The following is a 16,968-nucleotide window of genomic DNA, read 5'->3' on the forward strand; positions in this document are numbered from 1 at the left end:
TTCTATTTTTGTTTCATCAGACCAGAGGACATTTCTCCAAAAAGTACAATCTTTGTCCCCATGTGCAGTTGCAAACCGTAGTCTGGCTTTTTGATGGCGGTTTTGGAGCAGTGGCCTCTTCCTTGCTGAGCGGCCTTTCAGGTTATGTCGATATAGGACTCGTTTTTACTGTTGGATATAGATACTTTTGTACCTGTTTCCTCAGCATCTTCACATGGTCCTTTGCTGTTGCTGGGATTGATTTGCACTTTTCCCAACAAGGTACGTTCATCTTTAGGAGACAGAATGCGTCTCCTTCCTGAGCGGTAGACGGCTGCGGGGTCCCATGGTGTTTATACTTGCGTACTATTGTTTGTACAGATGAATGTGGTACCTTCAGGCGTTTGGAAATCACATCCCAAGGATGAACCAGACTCCAATTTGTTTTCTGAGGTCTTTGCTGATTTCTTTTGATTTGCCCATGATGTCAAGCAAAGAGGCACTGAGCTTGAAGGTAGGCCTTGATATACATCCACAGGTACACCTCCATTTATTTACACCTCCACCACGGCCAGCAGCATACCACCCTGCATACCACTGCTGGCTTGCTTCTGAAGCTAAGCAGGGTTGGTCCTGGTCAGTCCCTGGATGTGGAGACCAGGTGCTGCTGGAAGTGGTGTTGGAGGGCCAGTAGGAGGCACTCTTTCCTCTGGTCTAAACAAAGATCCCAATGCCCCAGGGCAGTGATGGGGACACTGCTCTGTGTAGGGTGCCGTCTTTCGGATGGGACGTTAAACGGGTGTCCTGACTCTCTGAGGTCATTAAAGATCCCATGGCACTTATCGTAAGAGTAGGGGTGTTAACCCCGGTGTCCTGGCTAAATTCCCAATCTGGCCCTCAACCATCACGGTCACCTAATAATCCCCAGTTTACAATTGGCTCATTCATCCCCCTCCTCTCCCCTGTAACTATTCCCCAGGTCGTTGCTGCAAATGAGAAACGTGTTCTCAGTCAACTTACCTGGTAAAATAACGGTCAAAAAAATAAATAAATTTCCAAGCAGTTTAAAAGGCACAGTCAACCTAGTGCATGTAAACTTCTGACCCACTGGAATTGTGGTACAGGTAACTATAAGTGAAATAATACGTCGGTAAATAATTGTTGGGAAAATTACTTAGTCATGCACACAGTAGATGTCCTAATCAACTTACCAAAACTATAGTTTGTTAACAAGAACTTTGTGGAGTGGTTGAAAAACGAGTTTTATCCACTATAATTGATCATTTCAATAAGCATTTTTCTACGGTTGGCCATGCTTTCCACCTGGCTACCCCTACCCCGATCAACAGCCCTCCACCCCCAAAAGCAATTCGCCCAAGCCTCCCCCCATTTCTCCTTCACCTAAATCCAGAAAGCTATTGTTCTGAAAAAGCTGCAACATCTGGAACCCCTACAAATCAGCCGGGCTAGACAATCTGGAACATCTTTCTAAAATGTTCTGCCGAAATTGTTGCAACCCCTATTACTAGCCTGTTCAACCTCTCTTTCGTATCGTCTGAGATTCCCATAGATTGGAAAGCTGCCGCGGTCATCCCCCTCTTCAAAGGGGGAGACACTAGACTAGAGGTCGACCGATTAATCGGAATGGCCGATTAATTAGGGCCGATTTCAAGTTTTCATTACAATACGTAATCGGCATTTTTGGACACCGATCACGGCCGATTACATTGCACTCCACGAGTAGTCTGCGTGGCAGGCTGACTACCTGTTATGCGAGTGCAGCAAAGAGCCAAGGTAAGGTGCTAGCTAGCATTAAACGTATCTTATAAAAAACAATCAATCTTAACATAATCACTAGTTAACTACATGGTTGGTGATATTACTAGTTTATCTAGCTTGTCCTGCGTTGCATATAGTCGATGCGGCGCCTGTTAATTTATCATTGAATCACAGCCTACTTCGCCAAACGGGTGATTCAACAAGGGCATTCGCAAAAAAAGCACTGTCGTTGCACCAATGTGTACTTAACCATAAACATCAACACCTTTCTTAAAATCAATACACAAGTATATAATTTTAAACCTGCATATTTAGTTAATATTGCCTGCTAACATGAAATGGTGTCACTTCTCTAGCGTTCTGTGCAACAGAGTCAGGGTATATGCAGCAGTTTGGGCCGCCTGGCTCGTTGCAAACTGTGTCAAGACTATTTCTTCCTAACAAAGACAGCCAACTTCGCCAAACGGGGGATGATTTAACAAAAGCACATTTGCGAAAAATGCACAATCATTGCACGAATGTACCTTACCATAAACATCAATGCCTTTCTTAAAATCAATACACAGAAGTAAACATTTTTAAATCTGCATATTTAGTTAAAAGAAATTCATGTTAGCAGGCAATATTAAAATAGGAAAATTGTGTCACTTCTCTTGCGTTCATTGCACGCAGTCAGGGTATATGCAACAGTTTGGACCTCCTGGCTCGTTGCAAACTAATTTGCCAGAATTTTACGTAATTATGACATAACATTGAAGGTTGTGCAATGTAACAGCAATATTTAGACTTTTTGGATCGGGTGGCATCCAAAAAGATAATACGTAACTGTACGTAAAAATACGTATTTCACTGAAAGAATAAACATTTTGTTTTCGAAATGATAGTTTCCAGATTTTACCATATTAATGACCTTGTAACTTGTTTGAACAGTCAGTATACCGAAAGAGATTTGAAAAAGGCCTGCGGTGTGAACAAGGTAGATGCAGTACCATGTGTATGGGATCCAACCTGTGGCCTTCACTTCTGATGAGAGCATCATTCATGTGGCTTTGGTATGCATGGTCTCTTGTAGTATTGGCACAACATGGATCATTTGTGCTTCATTTGATACAGCCTAGCCAAAGGTATACAGGGTGGAAGTGGTGGATTTGAGATTTGAGTATTAGTGCTGCATAATTTTTTTTGGGGGGGGGTACAGTTACATATCACAATATTATTTTGAATACTATTACAGTGCATTCGGAAAGTATTCAGACCCCTTCACTTTGTCCAAATCTTGACTTGTAGTCAAATATTGATATACAGTATTCAGACCCCTTCCCTTTTTCCATTTGGTTTTTCCATTACAGCCTTATTCTAAAATGGATTAAATTGTATTTTTTCCCCCTCATCCATCTTCACACAATACCCAATAATGACAAGGCAAAAACAGTTTAGAAATGCTAGCTAATTTATATATATTTTTTAAACGCAAATATCACATTTACATAAGTATTTAGACCGTTTACTCAGTACTTTGTTGAACCAACTTTGGCAGCGATTACAGCCTCGTATCTTATTGGGTATGACACTACAAACTCGGCACATATGTATTTGAGGAGTTTCTCCCTTCAATGTCATGTTGGATAGGGAGCGTCGCTGCACAGCTATTTTCAAGCCTTCCCAGAGAATTCCGAGCTCTGGCTGTGCCACTCAAGGACATTGAGATTGTCCCGAAGCCACTCCTGCGTTGTCTTGGATGTGTGCTTAGGGTCTGACCTGTTGGAAGGTGAACCTTCGCCCCGGTCTGAGGCCCTGCGCACTCTTGAGCAGGATTCCATCAAGGATATCTCTGTACTTTGCTCTGTTCATCTTTCCCTCAATCCTGACCAGTCTCCCAGTCCCTGAAAAACATCCCCACAACATGATGTTGCCGTCACCATGCTTCACCGTAGAGATGGTGCCAGGTTTCCTCCAGACGTGACACTTGGCATTCAGGCCAAGGAGTTCAATCTTGGTTTCATCAGACCAGACCTTGATTCTCATGGTCAGACTCCTTCAGGTGCTTTTTGGCAAATTCCAAACGGGCTGTCATGTGCCATTTAATGAGTTGCTTCCGTCTGACCACTTTACCATAAAGGCCTGATTGGTGGAGTGCTGCAGAAATGGTTGTCCTTCTGGAAGGTTCTCCCATCTCCACAGAGGAACTCTGGAGCTCTGCCAGAGTGACCATCGGGTTCTTGGTCACCTACCTGACCAAGGCCCTTCTCCCCCAATTGCTCAGTTTGGCCAGGCAGCCAGCTCTATGAAGAGTCTTGGTGGTTCAAAACTCCTTTCATTTAAGAATGGTGGAGGCCACTGTGTTCTTGGGGACCTTCAATGCTGCAGAAATGTTTTGGTACCCTTCCCCAGATCTGTGCCTAGATACAATCCTGCCTGAGTGCTACGGACAATTTCTTCGACCTCATGGCTTGACATGCACTGTCAATTGTGGGACCTTATATAGACAGGTATCTGCCTTTCCAAATCATGTCCAAATCAGTTGAATTTACCACAGGCGGACTCCAATCAATTTGTAGAAACATCAAGGATGATCAATGGAAACAGGATGCACCTGAGCTCAATTTCCAGTCTCATAGCAAAGGGTCTGACTACTAGTAAATCATGAATTTCTGTTTTAGTTTTTTTATTATTATTATTTGTAAACCTTTCTAAAAACCTGTTTTCGCTTTGTCATTATGAGGTATTGTGTGTAGATCGATTACATGTTTACTTCATCAGTTTTAGGCTGTAAGGTAAAAAAATAAAGGGAAAAGGGTCTGAATACTGTATATCAATATTTGACTACAAGTCCAGTGCTTTCCATAAGCACCGGTCCAGTATTTTCCACCTTATAAATTAACTAGGCTTTTCATTTAAACGTTTCAATTTGCTAGTCAGAAAAGTCTGTAAAGCCTTCTCCCGCTAGAATGAACAATTTGCATCTTCTAGTGATCTATTGACAGGACATGTGCCTTTCCGTCACAAAGCGAGCGATGACAGGAAACTACTGCTCTTTGTCCTGCCTCTCTTTACCTGTGTTGTGTTTTTTGCAATGTGGTTGGCTGCACTCACATTTATTTTCACGAATGGAGAGCATGATGCTTCTTCATCGTCTCATGTGAGTGAATTTACACATCCCATGTAAGTGTTAACGATGAGTTCTAATCCACTTAAATTATTATAATAATTGATCTTCTTTCGCGTGTATCATAGGTCTTTAACCAGCCACTGAGTCGGGGCACAGAGGCTATTTACTGTTCCTTGATTGACAACCGAACTTGTGTTGACTAGTTTATAAAAAGGTGTCAAACTGACTGAATAAGGGGCCTCCCGAGTGGCGCAGAGGTGTCACTACAGACCATGAGGGGTGCACAATTGGCCTAGTGTCGTCCGGGTTTGGCCGGCCGGAATGTCCTTGTCCCATCGCGCTCGAGCAACTCCTGTGGCGGGCCGGGAGCATGCACATTGACTTTGATCGCCCGTTGTACAGTGTGTCCTCAGACACATTGGTGCGGCTGTCTTCCGGGTGACAGACAATGCTGCGAACATGAAGGATGCTTGGTCTAAAGTGGAGGAGTACTACCCATTGGCTGTGCTGCTCATGCATTGAATCTGCTCCTCAAGGACATCATGGCACTGAAAACACTCTACAAGAGAGCCAAGGAAATGGTTAGGTATTTGAAGGATCATCAAGTTATAGCAGCAATCTACCTCACCAAGCAAAGTGAGAAGAATAAGAGCACCACATTGAAGCTGCCCAGCAACACCCATTGGGGTGGTGTTGTCATCATGTTTGACAGTCTCCTGGTGGGGAAGGATTCTCCAAGAAATGGCCATATCACAGTCTGCCGATATGGACAGCCACATCAAGAGGATCCTTCTGGATGATGTATTTTGGGAGAGAGTGGTAAGCAGCCTGAAACCTATAGCAGTGGCCATTGCACGGATTGAGGGAGACAATGCCATCCTGTCTGATGTTCAGACTCTGCTTGCAGATGTAAGAGAATAAATCCGTACTGCCCTGCCCACTTCACTGTTTCTCCAAGCAGAGGAAGTTGCAGTTCTGAAATACATCAAAAAGCGTGAAGCTCATACATGTTGTACCCCAAGTATGCTGGCAAGAGCATCCTGTCTGATGCAGAGAACAACAAGGCCAATGTTGTCATCACTACCGTGTCTCGCCACCTCGGCCTGGATGAGGGCAAGGTTCTTGGCAGTCTGGCGAAGTACACTTCCAAGCAAGGTCTTTGGGATGGAGATGTAATATGGCAGTCGTGCCAACATATTTCCTCAGCCACCTGGCGGGAGGGACTTTGGGGATCTTTGGGGAAGGCAACCAAAGCATTAATATTTCTGTTAATTCCTATATATTCCCAAGGAAAGTTTCCACCTCTGAATATTCCCCAAAATGTGCAACCCTAGGAGTAACTAACATTTTGTTGATCCATCCTCATGTTTTCTTATCACAGCCATTAAACTCTGTAATTGTTTAAAAGTCACCATTGCCCACATGGCGAAATCCTTGAGCGGTTTCCTTCCTCTCCGGCAACGAAGTTCAGAAGGACGCCTGTATCTTTGTAGTGACTGGGTGTATTGATACACCATCCAAAGTGTATTTAATAACTTCACCATATTCAAAGGGATATTTAAAGTCTGCTTTTTTTGTTTTACTCATCTACCAATAGGTGCCCTTCTTTGCAAGGCATTTGAGAAGGAAAAAAATGGTTTTTGTGGTTGAATCCTTGAACTATAGACATTTAAGCTTCTCATTTTTAATACATTTGTAAAAATGTCTAAAAACATAATTCCACGTTGACATGATGGGTTAGTGTGTAGGTCAGTGACGCAACATTTTAAATTCAACCATTTGAAGGAAAAGGAACCCGCACACTGCTCTTGATAGTATCACTGATCTTTAATAAGCTTAACGTATCGGCCTCACGGCCTTCGTCAGAGCTTTTGTAATTTAAAAAAAATGTGCACCCTTATGTAGACCTAGCCCCACCCACATCCGTTCCACACATCGAAGGGGGTTGGAGGCGAAGGAAAAACAAATAAGTGCTACCAAATATAACAATATGCATTCCATAAATATTACAAAAGTGTAGAAATAAGACGTATTAAACACGTCTGTAAAACCACGATGAGGACATAGCAAGTTTTCATTAATCATTGGGTACATCGTACGAAAAACATCAGAGTAATCTTAAATAGGGACATAATTCATGTTCAAATTCACAACGTAACATACATAGGCATTTCATCATTAAGTCCTTTAGGAACTAATGTCTGGAGGGTGAAAATCCAAAAACATTCTCTTTTACTCAGAGTATTATTTATATCACCTCCCCTGTCTGATATCTTAACTTTCACTATGCCACAAAATCTAAAAAAAGGTAGAAATGTCATGCTTCAGGTACAGCGACTGGATAATCCCTGTCGTTTCTCCTGATCAAACTTTTATGTTCACCAATTCTCTGTTTGACAGAGCGGGAGGTTTCAACCATTTAAAATTCAGGCTGTATCACAACAAAATGTTGAAAAAGTCAAGGGGTGTGAATACTTTCTGAAGGCACTGTATATGGCATTATTAAATATATTGATATAGGCCTACTGATTTGATTAAAGTGTCGACTGCTGCTTTCTGTGTAGCAAAGCCAATGTTTAACACCTGCTTCCTTTTTCAAATCGTACCTTTAAAACCCTTTCCCTCCAATTCTATATTGTTTCTCAACAGGGAATCAATGTTTACGACAGAATCTATGCTCTTGACAGAACACAACCTTTATTCTTAGGTTTTTGCAACAATACATTTAATTGAAAGACTCGTTTTTCAGACTAGATTACTAATCAACCGCCTTCCCTCAAAGTCCCACCCACAGTGATTGACAGGTCTGAAACCCTACCAATGCTGTGACTCACAAACATCCTGCCCCCTCCCCTGACAATCCCACACAGAGTGAATGATTGACATGCCAAACTGTTAAAAGGGATTATTCACCCAAATTACAAAACAAAATTGGTTTCCTTAAGTGTCCACAGCAGCAGAGCCAATAAAATACATAATTTGAATTACAAACATCAGTGTGGCAATTTATATATCTTGCAGTAAAACATTAACTATGGCTTTAATCTCAAAATAGATTTAATGTTAAAAAAGGTTACCTTAGAAAACACCCCCGATCATATAGGCGATATCCAAAACAACTCACACTGAATTCATACATTTTCAGTCATTTTAAAGTTGTCTTTCTACTCAATACACAACTAATTTGACAACGCTGGGAGGTAAAGTCGTTGAAGTATTTAATAATTTAGTTGTGTATTTCGTGTGGAATCAAGACAGACGTAAGCAAAATACAGCTTCTTCTTTAATAACTCCCTGGCTGGCTACTTTTTCTAGTTGGCTGGCTACTCCATGTACGCCTACTTACAGAAAACACTGTTAGGAAAGAGAAAGGGGGATACCTAGTCAGTTGTACAACTGAATGTATTCAACTGAAATGTCTTCCGCATTTAACCCATCCCCTCTGCTAGGTCGGCCGTACCTGCGCCAAAACTATAGCTTGTTGTCCATCTTTTTAAATAGTGAGCCAACGTGTTTTCAGCACTTTGATTTCCCTGACTGATCAAAACTCGTTTCTCTGCAGCAGACATATGTTAGGAACATCAAATCGCAATACATATAGAATCATGAAAATAGCAATATCGGCACCAAAGTAAAGAGATAATATCGTATAGTGAGGTTACTGGCAATATATATTAAAAAAAATATTAATTTTGCAGTGTGACATTAACAAACAATGCGGGACCGTGTTTCTCAGTTGCTCAATGCACTTGCAACGTCAGGGTTGTGGGTTGGATTCCCATGTGGGACCAGTATGGGGGAAAGAAAATGTATGCACTCTCACTACTGTAAGTCACTCTGGATAAGAGTGTCTGCTAAATGACTAAAATGTACAGTACTGGGCCTAGACTACATAGGCCTAGACTGCATAGGCCTAGAGATTATGGTGTGGCTGTTCATAGCCTACTATTTTTTGCAACACGTCTTATTAAAACTGTGCAAAGCACTGCAAAATCACTGTAAAGCAAAGAATGGAAGTCGTGTTTACGTTTGATTAGATTACATCAATTTGGGAAGGGTACACCAACTTCTACAATGACCTTTAACTGAGTTGAGATAGGGACAGGTAAGAGTGGAAAGCGGGGTTAGTTGTCCCTCAATGTCATTTCTCCTTCTTGTCATCCCGACCAAAACATGAGAGTAAAGATAAGCTTATTTTCCTAAAAACCCGCAGATATTGCAGGTCATAACCAATGTAAAAAAAAAAATAAAAAAGCTGGCACTGAGCAAATTTCAGGTCTGCCGAGAGCAAAACTTGAACATTGTGAAAATTGTGTGCAACTTCCAGCACGCATTTACTGAGAAATTGTCAAAGACTCCAGCCACCCTAGTCATAGACTGTTCTCTCTGCTACCGTGCGGTACCGGAGCGCCAAGTCTAGGTCCAAGAAGCGTCTAAACAGATTCTACCCCAAGCCATAAGACTCCTGAACAGCTAATCAAATACCTATCCAGACTATTTGCATTTTAGTCCTTTGAAGATAACAGGTTACGGGCTGTTAGGGAAGAAACTGAACAAATCATTATTGAAACAATTTCCTGAGCCACTAATAAGAGTTGTAGTGTAGCATGTGTTTTCAGACATGAGTTTGAACCAACTTTGTGCAGGAGACAAACTCAATAACACGAGGGATTGTTAGAGAAATAATATTAGGAAACAATTAGATACGGCTTAGTAAGCAACTTACGAGAGTACACATTAACTCACCGTCAACTGAAGTACACTCCAATAAAAAAAAGGGGTCTCTAAGATACCCATTTAGGACCGTTAATACTGTACAATGCAGAATCGCTCATACACACTCCCCCTGAAAGTCTAACAATTTGTCCACTGTCATTTCCAACAATGAAGTAGGCTACACAGCAGCAAAGTGCACTTCTTGAGTTACGATATACAACTGCAGTAACAAAGAAGTGAGACCGTTAAATGTTTTTATTGGTACATTTGAGGCACTTGCAAGAACGGCCATCAGTGGCAATAAAAAGAAAATGTGCGACTCTCAGCACCTATGATGCTCATCTGAGAACAAGCAGCACTCAACGGTGGAAAGCTGTTCCTGTGATAGCCAGCTTTAGCACAGGGGATTCAATTTCAACCCTTACGGATCAATACTCTCTTAAACAGACTGGGTAGTATCATTCATATCGTGCTGTTACTTTACACGCTCAGTGTAGGGTAGTCCAACTTTTACCATAATAAGTGGGCTTAGCCATATCAGCACGTACTCATGTGGATGCGCGCCCGCATACACAAACAAATGTAGGCCTTTGAATAGCACTAAATCTTACCCACATTTTTGTCATTTGAATAATGATCGAGTCGAGTTGTTGTCAAACTGACGAAAACGGTGGGCCATTGTGGTCAACAAAATGACCTTTCACACGCCACATTTGTATGCCTCATTAACCTATAGTAAATATAAAATCACTGACTTCTATGTGCAAACATACATAGCCTTGTCCTACCAACATATTTTTCTGCATAACATCCTATTCTCTTCCCAACGGCAGAAATATGACAAACATACAGTACCAGTCAAAAGTTGACACATCTACTCATTCAAGTTTTTTTAAACTATTTTCTTCATTGTAGAATAATAGTGAAGACATCAAACCATGAAATAACATATGGAATCATGTAGTAACCAAAAAAAAGGGTTAAACAAATCAAAATATATTTTATATTTGAGATTCTTCAAAGTAGCCACAATTTGCCTTGATGACAGCGTCGCATACTCTTGGCATTCTCTCAAATCAAAATCAGTCACATACACATATTTAGCAGATGTTAGTGAGGGTGGAGCGAAATGCTTGTGTTTCTAGCTCCAACAGTGCAGTATTATCGAACAAGTAATATCAAAAATGTCACAACACACACAAATCTAAAGTAAGGAATGGAATTAAGAATATATAAATATTTGGACGAGCAATGTCAGAGTGGCAAAAACTAAAATACAGTAGAATAGAATACACTACATACATATGGAGATGAGCAATATAAATATGTAAATTTCATTAAAGTGGCCAGTGATTTAAGTCTATGCAGCAGCCTCTAATGTGCTAGTGATGGCTGTTAAGCAGTCTGATTGACTTGAGATAGAAGCTGTTTCTCAGTCTCTCTGTCCCAGCATTGATGCACCTGTACTGACCTCGCCTTCTGGATGATAGCGGGGTAAACAGGCAGTGGCTCGGTTGGTTGTTGTCATTGATGATCTTTTTTGCATTCCTGTGACATTGGGTGCTTTAGGCGTCCTGGAGGGCAGGTAGTTTGCCCCGGTAATGTGTTGGGTAGACCGCACCACCCTCTGGAAAGCCCTGCGTTTGTGGGCGTTGCAGTTGTACCAGGCAGTGACACAGCCCGACAGGATGCTCTCAATTGTGCATCTTTAAAAAAGTTTGTGAGGGTCTTAGGTGCAAGGCAAATTTCTTCAGCCCCCTGAGGTTGAAGAGGCGCAGTGGAGAAGCTTTCCACCTTCTCCACTGCGGTCCAGTCGATGTGGAGAGGGGGGTGCTCCCTCTGCTTTTTTCTGAAGTCCACGATCTCTTTTGTTTACATTGAGTAAGAGGTAACTTTCCTGGCACCACACTCCCAGGGCCCTCACCTCCTCCCTGTAGGCTGTCTCATCATTGTTGGTAATCAGGCCTACTACTGTTATGTCGTCTGCCAAATTGATGATTGAGTTGGAGGTGTGCGTGGTGAGGTAGTCACCTGGAATGCATTTCAATTAACAGGTGTGCCTTGTTAAAAGTACATTTGTGGAATTTATTTCCGTAATGCGTTTGAGCGAATCAGTTGTGTTGTGACAAGGTAGGGGTGGTATACAGAAGATAGCCCTATTTGGTAAAAGACCAAGGCCATATTATGGCAAGAACAGCTCAAATAAGCAAAGAGAAATGACAGTCCATCATTACCTTAAGACATGAAGGTCAGTCAATCCGTAAAAAAGTTTCTACAAGTGCAGTCGCAAAAACCATTAAGCGCTATGATGAAACCGTCTCATGAGGACCGCCACAGGAAAGGAAGACCCAGAGTTACCTCTGCTGCAGAGAATAAGTTCATTAACGTTAACTGCACCTCAGATTGCAGCCCAAATAAATGCTTCACATAGTTCAAGTAACAGACACATCTCAACATCAACTGCTCAGGGGAGACTGCGTGAATCTGTCTTTCATGGTCAAATTGCTGCAAAGAAACCACTACTAAAGGACACCAATAAGAAAAGACTTGCTGTGGCCAAGAAACATGAGCAATGGACATAAGACCGGTGGACATCTGTCCTTTGGTCTGATGAGTCCAAATGTGAGATTTTTTGGTTCCAACCGCCGTGTCTTCTTTAGATGCAGAGTAGGCGGACGGATGATCTCCGCATCTGTGGTTCCCACGGTGAAGCATGGAAGAGGAGGTGTGATGGTGTGGGGGTGCTTTGCTGGTGACAGAGTCAGTGATTTATTTAGAATACAAGGTACACTTAACCAGCATTGCTAATACAGCATTCTGCAGCGATTCACCATTCCATGTATGGATCTTAGTGGGACAATCATTTGTTTTTCAACAGGGCAATGACTCAACACACCTACAGGCTGTGTAAGGGCTATTTGACCAAGAAGGAGAGTGATGGAGTGCTGCATCAGAGGACCTGGCCTCCACAATCACCACACCCTCAACCCAATTGAGATGGTTTGGGAAGAGTTGGACCACAGAGTGAAGGGAAAGTAGCCAACAAGTGCTCAGCATATGTGGGAACTCCAAGACGGTTGGAAAAGCATTCCAGTTGGTTGAGAGAATGCCAAGAGCGCGCAAAGCTGTCATCAACACGAAGGGTGGCTACGGGTTGCACCTCCGTCACTCGGTGGCATCATTGCCATTGTTATCAACATTCTACAGACCCCGCAGCCACATTGGTGACCAAAGTAGAACAGGGGCTCATTACTTTGAACAGGAGCTAATGACTGCCCAGGGATGTGGTCAAGTTACTAAACCTTTCGTACGAATCGAGTCCCAAGTCCCCTGTGCTCGAGTCCAAGTCCGAGTCAACAATGGTCAAGTCACGAGTCGTGTCACAAGTCCCTTTGACTGAAGTCCGAGTTCCAGTGCTCGAGTCCTGGTCCAAGTGCTCAAATCTGAGTCACTGGGTCCACATTAACTCAAAATAAAGTCATTTTTCCATTTAGACAGTGTTGCTATCCCTTTCCCTTCTTCTGTGGCACCAAATGTTTGCATAAAGGCTAACGATAATGTTACCAGGGCCACGTTCCGTTGCAAAATGTTCTTGAACGTTGCAGATAGACATTACATGAATAGAGGTGATGTTATTCCGTATTCAAAAATGTCAGACACGCGTTTGTTCAACATCATGACTGAACAAGGTGTAGCCTAAACAAATGGTTAACGGTCCGCAAGTACCCTAATTTTAGAACAGCCCCACCGCCAATCCATTTTAAAAAGAAAAAAAAGTGCCGTTATTATGGGTCATATCTTTTGAACGGTAAGGGCTACAAGCAAGACGTTTTCTCTGATGAAAATACGGAGACTTGGCTGCATTGACTACAGAACCTGGCTATGAAATGCAGTGGGGAAAGTGAGAGGGTTGAACGAGACTACAAATCCAAAGACGGCCTACTTTCTATACTGAAGGGAGAGAAAACATAGCTAAACTGTTGTTTTACTATTAAGCTCAATGCTGCTCGTTTTTAATTTTGTAAAGCAGCTGGTGCTTCTTAACCAAGCAAAGGGTAGCTAACTAGAAGGCTGGTGGTGACTGAATAGCTACTGGGAAGCAAGAGTTGCCTGCGAGATGTATATAATCAGAGCCGGAGCGGAGACTGTCTGCCCATACTCAATGCTTGCGCTGCGTATATATGCAGCTAATATTGATTGTGCTTATCACTGAAAAGCTCTCAATCTCTCCAAAAACAATTTTCCAGCCCATTTAGTAGTCAGATTTTAGTCACAAAGAATTTTGTCTAGTCTCGTTTTAGAAAAATCATTTTTGATTTGTTATAGTTTTTTCTGGGTCCATTTAGTCAGCGATAGTCTTGTCAATTACCATGGAAAGAGTGGTGTTAACGAATATTTTAGTCACTATTTTTGTTGATGAAATTAACACTGGCTCAGAATACATCAAGAAGCCTTGGACAACTGAGACTGCCTTTTCCATCAGCTGGGAGACTGCTACCCTGAGAGAAAATTGTAGGGGAAGGGGAAGAATTGTAGGGGAAGAAATGTGAGTGAAAGGGTGACTTTTATAGTGTTTCTACTGTGCATTTTATGGCTAATTTTACCTCACTTTCCCCTCTAAGAGTACTCTAGTGCAGAATCTACTGATGTAGCACCATCTTGAGGCTCTGTGAGCAGAAAATAAGAGAAATTTAGTGTTTTAAGTTCACTGGTTTCCTGATTCTGACCTGACCACTGAATCTGTTGGGATTTGGTCAACAGATTGACTATTACTGGATTTGAGAGAGGGAACAGAGATATGGGTAGAGAATGCGGAAGATGGAGGGAATAGATGCGTGTCTGTGTGCGGGGGGCGGGTGACTGGAATTTGGGAGACCCCAGGCAGGCATCACACAGCATGCACTCTTAAAGCTAAAGTCAATACCTCCACTAGAGTCACAGAGGGGGGAGTAGGACCCATAATGTTGCAATTTACTCTTCTGACATCTGACATCATGAGAAATGTGACCTCTGGTATCTGACAATAACAGGCAGGATGGAATTTCTCAGACTCTTGGATGTACAGGGTATATAGGTCAAACACACACTAACACACAGTTGGGTCGGTCTTGAACATTCTCCATAGGGTACTCTAGGAGTCCCAAGCCTGGGGAAATTGAACATCAGCATGGGCTCTCTTATCTTCCCCAGTCCCCACGACCCCATCCACACAGGGGCCAAATGAAGGCCAAGGGGGGGGGGGGGGGGCACAGGGGAGATAAACACCTCAGAGCTCAATCACCCCCAACAGGCGGCCTGCCATCTTGCCCCTGCAACCAACTGGACACCAGTGAGGGGAGCCCATCTCCACTGCCCCCTGCTCTCTGGTTAAGCTGACAGTTGGTGGAAAGCTTCAAGGTTTCCCTGCCTGGAAATGGTACTCACTACTAGCAATATGGATTCACAGAGAAAACATACAAGAATATCAAAGTCAGTCAAATAATTCTGTGTAGATCAATATCACTTGTGAATAATAGACAATAATGGTGTGCTACAAGGGCACTGATTGATTATTGTTAGGCTATTATCCATCTACTATTGAGCAGCCATAGTGCACCCCCTTAAAACAGCGTACTACAGCCACCTTACCTGTGAATCGTGGGCCAACAGCATGAGAGCTGCAAGCACAGGTAAGGCAAATCAGTGACTTTCTGACTGTGTCCCACTGACCATCACAAATGACAATGTAGCCTAACAGTTTATCTAAATGTCCAATCTGAATTGCCCAGGCATCATAAGAAGACATAAATGCCATTAAAAAAAGGTATCTCCATTATGTTAGAAATGTGTTATAAGCTGCTTATAATTAGCATATCAAAGACCAAACTCCGTGGGTGAGTACATCCTTAAAAGTGACAGCAAAGTATCCTAAATCTCACACCTGTGCTTCCGTTACTCACAAATGAACCATGAGTGCTTTCAAGCCCCTTTTTTAAATTGCAATGAATTCCAGCACTATCTGAAAAAGATAAGGCGCTTGGTGTAACCTAACTACTAAATTAAGAATTATCCTTATCCGCAAACCTAGGCCTATAGTTCAGGAGACCTTATGATAACACACAATTCACCTAAACATAAATGGACATCAAAAGTAAATCTAAATTTAGATCAGAGATGGTAGGCCCATCTCTTCCCATTCAGAATGTTTTAAATTGTACTGTTCGGTCTTCGGTAGTACATTTTAATTTTAGAACATGCCAAGGGATTGTATGGCATCTGATCCTACTTTTATGTTACATCGTGTTGTACATTCGGGGGCCATACAACGTATAACTTGAGGAGTTTAAAGTTATTCTTAACAGATTAACCTGGGGATTTAGCAATCATTACCAGTACCATAATATTATAAGAGACAAAAGTACGAGGGACATACAGTGTATGGCTGATCAAATGCAATATCACAACATGGCAAGTTAGAAAATAACCCACAAGCATACCGCCTCGCGGAGGGCATTCTGAGGTCAAAACGAGTGGTCTATCTAGAGGTGAGAAACACCTTTCCCTACCTGCACATTCTCAATGATTGACATAAGCAAAGTGAACATGGCAAGCTAGCAAGGTTCTAGTTGTTCGCTGAGCATCACGAACGCCAAATTCTCCAGCAATCTAAGTACTTGTCAGAATAAGATGGATAAAAACATTGGCTAGCTACTAATAGTAACTAATTGGAGTTCACTGCACAGGTGTTTGAGGTTCGATAGCTACCTGCCGGTAGGTAGCTAACATGCTAACCTAACGTCAGCTACCTAGACTTGAAACTAAACATGCAATATTACATCTGGTTGTGAAACTTCATTATATATTATAAAGTTCTGCATCAAGAGCTAGTGCTGCAGCATATGTGTAATATTATCTAGCTAGTTAGCTGGTTGCTCTCTGATATCAAGCTAACGGCTAACTGGTGTGGCATAGAATACTCACCATGTTGATGCAGTTGTGCTGAAATGGACTTAACGCCGACAACTGTCACACTAAGCTCCCCGAGTCGGAAATCGAGCGGCGCGGAGCACATAAGCCTTTCTGAAGTTGGTGATAGTTAAGATTAATTAATTTATAAATCAAACTGCTGCAATTATATTTCAATGACCAATTCATTCAAGCTCGGTTCCCAAGTGTTTTCAACTGCAGTAGAGGTCACGCTAAGACTCTGGGTATATAGGCGTCTCTGGATATGCCTGTTTACAGTGTGATTTATGTGGGCGTTACTTTCTTTTAAACAAAAGCCTGGCGCATTGCATTTCATATGGATATCTTTAATGTAAACCCATATTTACGGACAATGAAATATGGCATACTTTCTATTTTATTTAGGCATTTTAGAACACAATAAATGTACCTAAGGACCC

The 16,968-nt window shown here is 42.2% G+C and overlaps 1 protein-coding gene across 1 annotated transcript in view; it reads right to left on the reverse strand.

Annotated features, from left to right (window-relative positions):
• LOC111957997 (transmembrane protein 161B) overlaps nucleotides 1-16,760 on the reverse strand; it is a 29,537-nt gene extending 12,777 nt beyond the window's left edge. The window contains exon 1 of the mRNA XM_023979160.2: nucleotides 16,544-16,760. Within this exon, the coding sequence (XP_023834928.1) occupies nucleotides 16,544-16,546 (3 nt within the window). The 5' untranslated portion in view covers nucleotides 16,547-16,760. The remainder of the gene's footprint in view (nucleotides 1-16,543) is intronic.
• Nucleotides 16,761-16,968: the final 208 nt, after the last annotated feature.

This window comes from Salvelinus sp. IW2-2015, linkage group LG33, assembly GCF_002910315.2.
Source record: "Salvelinus sp. IW2-2015 linkage group LG33, ASM291031v2, whole genome shotgun sequence".
Classification (NCBI taxonomy): Eukaryota; Metazoa; Chordata; class Actinopteri; order Salmoniformes; family Salmonidae; genus Salvelinus; species Salvelinus sp. IW2-2015.